Source organism: Marmota marmota, unplaced genomic scaffold, assembly GCF_001458135.2.
Source record: "Marmota marmota marmota unplaced genomic scaffold, marMar, whole genome shotgun sequence".
In the NCBI taxonomy this organism is placed as follows: Eukaryota; Metazoa; Chordata; class Mammalia; order Rodentia; family Sciuridae; genus Marmota; species Marmota marmota.
In genome coordinates, this window is record NW_026000338.1 from 571,769 (window position 1) to 578,274 (window position 6,506).

Consider the following 6,506-nt stretch of genomic DNA (forward strand, 5'->3'; position numbering starts at 1 on the left):
CCATCACATGCATACCAGCACGGGTCCAGCCGAGGCCTCCAAAATGATGCTTTGCCAGCCTCAGCTGGTTCTCAAGTGATGATGTCTTTGAAGTCTCTGTGGCCCGTGACTCCAGAGTTAAGGTAGTGGAGTTTCCCTTTAAAGCATCTCACAGCAGGCTTTGTAGATGGGACACATCTCACCTCAACATGCTTGCTGACTACTCATGTTGAAGGTCACCCTCAGCCCTTAGATCATTTAAATTAAGCTCCTATTCTGAAATGGAGTAGATTACATAATAGGCTAGTTTTATGGTGCAGTAGGTCTTTGACATATTACACTTGAGCCATCAATAGAGTTAATGCAAAATGATTCAACTTTATTAACTTTTTCATAATTTACTTGGCTATAAATAACATTCTTGGTCAAAGAATGTTAGAGGGCAAATATAAATTCTTAGGTAAAGCATGGGAAGTCTCCATCATTCTGTATTTAACTTGTGATTTGGAGAAAAATGATCATTCTTTGAAATTTGTAATTTTTGTGCTTCTAAAGTAACTATGATCATTCTACATATTATATCCTTAATGAAAGTTGTTGATGAGTTGTAATTCTTCAGTATGTGGATCTGATTTCATTTTCTTTGATTTATCGGTTAATGTATTATCTTCTATCATACTTCATAGTCTCTTGACAATTCCAGAATGTGAAAATTAATTAGATAGGATTACATATTTTGACCTCCAATTTAGTGGATTTATTTTTTAGAGTCTAGAGTTTGAAAATAGAAAGAAGAATACATGGTTTCTTACAATTAACAACCATGTCTTTATAGAATTTTAGGGCTTTTTTGAATTTGTAAACACGAGCAGACATCGGTTTTTATGGGGGGGTTGGTGGGGGGGACAGGTACTGGAGTTTGAACTCAGAGGCACTTTACTACTGATCGAGATTCCCAGCCCATTTATTTATTTATTTATTTATTTATTTATTTATTTATTTATTTATCTATATTTTTGAGACGGGATTTCGCTAACTTGCTGAGGCTGATCTTGAACTTGCAGTCCTCCTGCCTCATCCTCCCAAGTCATTGGGATTACAGGTGTGAGCCACCACACCTGACCAAAATTCTGGTTGTTGAACTAACATTTAGAGTAGCTAGAGTTTGAATTTAGTTTTGTTGTCTCTTTATTGTCCTACCCAAATGATGTCGCAAGATTTCCTTGTAACCACAAATGAACTGTTTTTCTATTTTTAACCTAGTAACCAGCACTTCACATACTTTATACACATGCATATATTTTCTGTTCCAAAATTTATTACCCAAGTAAGTTTGAGAAAGTTTTTTTTCTAATATATGAGACATGACAATATAGTATTGAAGATGATTTTAGAGAGTTTTCTCCAGAAACATATTTTCATTCAATATAAAGGACTTATAACTTTATTCTTTAATGTGTTGGAAATAGGAACTTAAATATATTTGGGTTCAGTTTTTTTGTGGCAAAATAAAAAGTTAAAATTCAGTGTTAGTCCCCATTTTAAAACGTGCTGTATGCAATCCAAGTCAGCAAACCACTGATCTAGAAATTAAGCTTAAAGTTAAACTTTATGGTGCTGAACTCCGGTAATATTTAAATTGGGGTGACCTAATTCCACTTTATTGAAATACAAATAAGGGCAGAAACCATCAGAAAAGCAAACTCATCTGTGGCATCCTTTAGCAATTGGTAATTGTCTGTTTCGTCTAAATATTTCTGATCCATTACTTTGAAGGAGATAGCATAAAAAGGCATACATTAATAAACCTTCATGGACGTGGTTTGCTTCAATCTGCTGAGGTGCCTTTGCTATGCATCTTTGAATATCAATGTTTCTACCTGTCACAATTGAGATTTAACGTGCATTAACATTTCCTGTTATTGAATGAATCCTTGAGTGAAATGTGAGTGCATGCTAAGAAATGTAGAGGGGTGTTAAGTCCAGAAGTAACAACAGTTTCATATTCTCATCTATAAGATTTTGACTGAGCTAGTCAGTTTTGATTGCAGAGTGAATGTTTATCCCATAGAACTTAGCTCATGGCAGACTATTTGAGTCTTGTCACCTTCCTTTTGACCCTTTCTATAAGGGTGTTACTGTGATTTATGACTTTATAGCAAAAGGATAGCCAAACTGATCAAACTCCTTGTCTTGCACAAAAATTGTCATGATTTCTTTTATCTTACATTTTCAGATATCTTTCATTAGTGTAAACATTGAAATTTGCTAGGAATATTTTTTACAAGCAGTAAAAGAAGTATTTTCTTATGTGTTTTTTTTTTGCAGTCATTTTTTTCTATTAGCAAATTGGTCTTTGAGGAACATCTTGAGAAATTTTGGTGTGAGCAGAGCTATTGCACTATTTTTCCTGAAAGTGAAAACTTGTTTAATGTTTAATTTGTGTTCTTTTATCACGTGTGTTATTTTATAGCACTCATGTCCCTTCTCATATCTACCCTAGCTTGAATATTACTAGAGAGTCCTGATTGCTTCAGTAATTAATATTTGGTGTTGCTTTCATCTGTTCAACAGATTTATAAAGTAAATTGAAATTATGGTCCAGAATATTATCCTTCTGTTTGAGGCATTATTTCATAATATAGTGGTTTATTGCACACTAATTTTCCAAGAATATGTTTTCCCGTGGATTAAAACCTCTCCTGTGGAGTTTTCTCTTGGAATGCCATTTGTCTGGATAAGTGTCTTTATTGTTGTTGGCCTGTCTGACATTGTAGTTGTTGGATGATGGCATCAGAACAAATATAACTTTCTAAGATTATATAGCTTCAAATTGAAATTGGTCAAAATAGTCAATAGGGTATATCCTTCCTGAGACTATTTAGTATACTGTAGTATTGAGAAAAAAGTCAGTGCAAAGAACATTTTTAAAAGTTTTCATTGGAAGCTTAGATTAAAGCATGGTTTTGGTAGTTTTTACATTATAAAATCTATCAATACCTTTATTTCTATTTATATACAGAAAATTCTGTTTTTGTTTTTATTTTGGTATACTTCACTCCCAAATATATAGTTTTTTATTGTTCTTTTACTCTAAAGAATTGCCAAGAAGATGCTTTTAGAAGAAATTAAAGCCAATCTTTCCTCTGATGAGGATGGGTCTTCAGATGATGAACCAGAAGGAGGGAAAAAGAGAACTGGAAAACAAAATGAAGAAAACCCAGGAGATGAGGGTGAGCTTCCCAAAGAGAAGTACAGATTGTTATAATTTGATTCCTTGACTAGTTCAGTCTTTGAAGAATATCTGACCAAAAGAATTTCTTAATGGATACATTTTAAAGTTTATTAAAATATTTAAAACTTTATTGCCATTACTTCTTTGTGTATCTTGTAGTAATTATGGAAGTTATTCTAGATCTGTCAGTTATTTCTGGTAAACAATTGATTTTTAAAGCAAAGTATTTTATCCTTTAAAATGATATTCATTGGTAATATTTTGTCAATATTTAGTAGTTATAATTTATCAAGTCTGATGTGTAAGATTACTGTCACCAATGATACCAAGGTATATGTACATATCTGATTGTTTCCATAAATGATGACAATTGTGAAGAGACAACATAGTTTCATAATGCATTTTAAAGGAAAAATTGGCCACAGAAGGTTTTATTGATATATTTTCTTCATTTAGAAGCAAAAAATCAAGTCAATTCTGAATCGGATTCCGATTCTGAAGAATCTAAAAAGCCAAGATACAGACATAAGCTTTTGAGGCACAAACTGACTGTGAGTGATGGAGAATCTGGAGAAGACAAAAAGACAAACCCTAAAGAGAATAAAGATGTCAAAGGCAAAAATAGAAGGAAGGGTAAGATATTTTAACTCTGAATGTAAGGAATGTACTGGTTTTATAAGTAATTATAGTAATCTGTTCAAATAATTGACCACTGATATTAAGAGAATATCAGTACACTGGAGTAGCTTTCCTCTTGCATGGAAGAAATAAAGAATTTGAGTGGGATGATAATCCAGAAACTTGACAAAACACAAAAATATTTTAAATATTTAGTGGTCATATATACATTTAGACTATAAAGAGAAATAAATGTGACTTAATAGGTTAAAGGTACTTAAAAACTGTGTAGAAAATATAAGATTGTATACTACTGCAAGAATAAAAATACTTTCCTATGGGAAGACAGAAGATAAAGTTCGCTCGGGTTGATTTTTGCAGTCTAATATGCCAAATTGCACTTGCATATAATCATATTTAATTTTTATAAAAAATAATTATTTTTTAGTTTTAGGTGGACATAATATCTTTATTTTTTATATGGTGTTGAGGATCGAACCCAGCCGAGCGCGCTACAGCTTGAGCCACATCCCCAGCCCCAGATTTAATTTTTTACTACATTAAACATCTGTGTTCATTTGGGTGCTGTGGCATATACCTGTAATCCAAGTGATTTGGGAGACTTGATGCAGGTGGATGGCTATTTTGAGACCAGCCTGGCAACATAGGAAGATCTACCTCAAAAGAAGAAATAAAAAAGAGCTGAGGATGTAGCACAGTGGTAGAGAACTTGTCTAACCTGCACAAATTCCCCAAAAACAAAAGCCAGAAAAGTCTTGACTCCCTTTGTAGTGAGACCTTTCCTACTGTCAACATCACATTGTGCATTGAAAATACAGAAATGAATAAGGTGATCATTGGTATGATGATTTTCAACCTGGCTACATGTGCAAATTAGTTGCGGAGTTTTATAATATACATGTGAAACCAGGGGATATTGTGTTAAATAAAATAGGTCAAGTACACATATTCTCATTCATATGTAGAAACTTAAAATGTTAATTTCATAAAATATAGATTAGAATATGATTCCTAGAGGTTTAGAGGTGTAGTGGGAAGCAGGCATAGAGGGAGATTGCATAATAGTTACCAAATAACAGTTAGATAGAAAGAATGATAATAGTGTTCTGTAGCACAGCAGGGTGACTATAGTTCATAATAATTTATTACATTCTTTATGAAGCAGTAGAAGAGAGGAGTTTGAAGGTTCCCAACATAAAACATGGTAAATATTTAAGGAGATAATCATATTAATTGATCTGATTTGATCATCACATGTTGTATATATGTATTGAATTATTAACACTGTACCCCATAAATATGTACAAACATCATATGTCAATTAAAAAGAACTTGAAAAATGTGTCTATGACTATATGCCATCCACATGGCATATCTCTATATATCTAGATATATGCATGTTTTACAAGTTTCTCACTGATCTTGCTGTATAGTGGATTTGGCAGTTTAGTAAGAAATATGGATATCAATATTATAAAAAATTCAAGCACTTATGAGGAGTGTTTTTTTGTAATAGGTATTTTACAGTGTGGCACAAAGAGGTGGGGTTTTTGTTTGTTTGTTTTGGTATAGGTATTGAACCCAGGGGTGCATAACCACTGAACTACATCCCTAACCTTTTTATTTTTTATTTTGAGATGGGACTCACTAAGTTGCACAGCACCTTGCTAAATTCCCGAAGCTGGCTTTCAACTTGTGATCTCCTTGCTTCAGTCACCTGAGCCTCTGGGATTTCAGGCATGTGCCACTGTGCCTAGCCTGCAAGTTCTTCTTAAGAGTATATAAAGGAAATGAGTGATTTAACAGGTTGTACAGTAATGTGGATTCCTGTTTATCTTCAACAAAAGGAGCAGTATGGATTTTGCATCTGAAATTTAGCTCAGGATACAGAGTGCTTTAGTGTCCATGATTACATTAAATATTTGCTTTATTAAAACTCAGGTTTTTCATGATGAATTTCCAATGCCTGCTTCTGTGGATAATTTATTCACAGGTGATTTTGTTTGTTTGTCTATATAGGACAGTGTAAAAATTCCTAAAATCCCATTACCTTCTATGGTCATAGTGATTGATAGTTATATTGAATTGCATGATTTTCTTAGTTTTGTGAACTCTGCTATATCATTGTTGTCTGGCAACTTGAATTGGAAGATGGGGGGGGGAATTAAAAGAAAATAATTTACTTATTAGTCTAACTATTCAATTAAGTTAAATTGAAATGCATTACAGAATTAAGGAATAATACAGCCTATGAACTTTTAATTTTCTCTTAAATTGTAAAATCATACAATTATTTTAGTGGCAATTTTTAAGCTATAAATATTGCCTATAAGTATTAATATATTTATGTTAATAAATAAGTATCATTATCATGTGATAATGATACTTATTTAGGACAGTATCCTTATGCATGGGGGTAACATATCATGATGTCTCTTTGCATTTAATTTCAAATGTTTTGGTATAGGGCTGAGGCTATAGCTCAGTGGCAGAACACTAACCTAGCATGTGTGAGACACTGGGTTCAATCCTTAGCACCACATAAAGAAATAAACAAATGAAATATAGGCATGCTGTCCATCTACAACTACGGAAAATTTTTTTAAAAAGTGGTTTAGTATAAGAAAAGTATGTGTGTGTGTAGATAGAAGTA

The 6,506-nt window shown here is 32.8% G+C and overlaps 1 protein-coding gene across 16 annotated transcripts in view; it reads left to right on the top strand.

Annotated features, from left to right (window-relative positions):
- Positions 1-6,506, top strand: part of Atrx (ATRX chromatin remodeler) — a 242,039-nt gene that overhangs the window by 100,394 nt on the left and 135,139 nt on the right. For all 16 annotated transcript variants that reach the window (XM_048797444.1, XM_048797448.1, XM_048797447.1 and 13 more), the window contains 2 exons: positions 3,079-3,212; positions 3,671-3,847. In XM_048797444.1, coding sequence (XP_048653401.1) covers positions 3,079-3,212; positions 3,671-3,847 — 311 coding nt within the window. The remainder of the gene's footprint in view (positions 1-3,078; positions 3,213-3,670; positions 3,848-6,506) is intronic.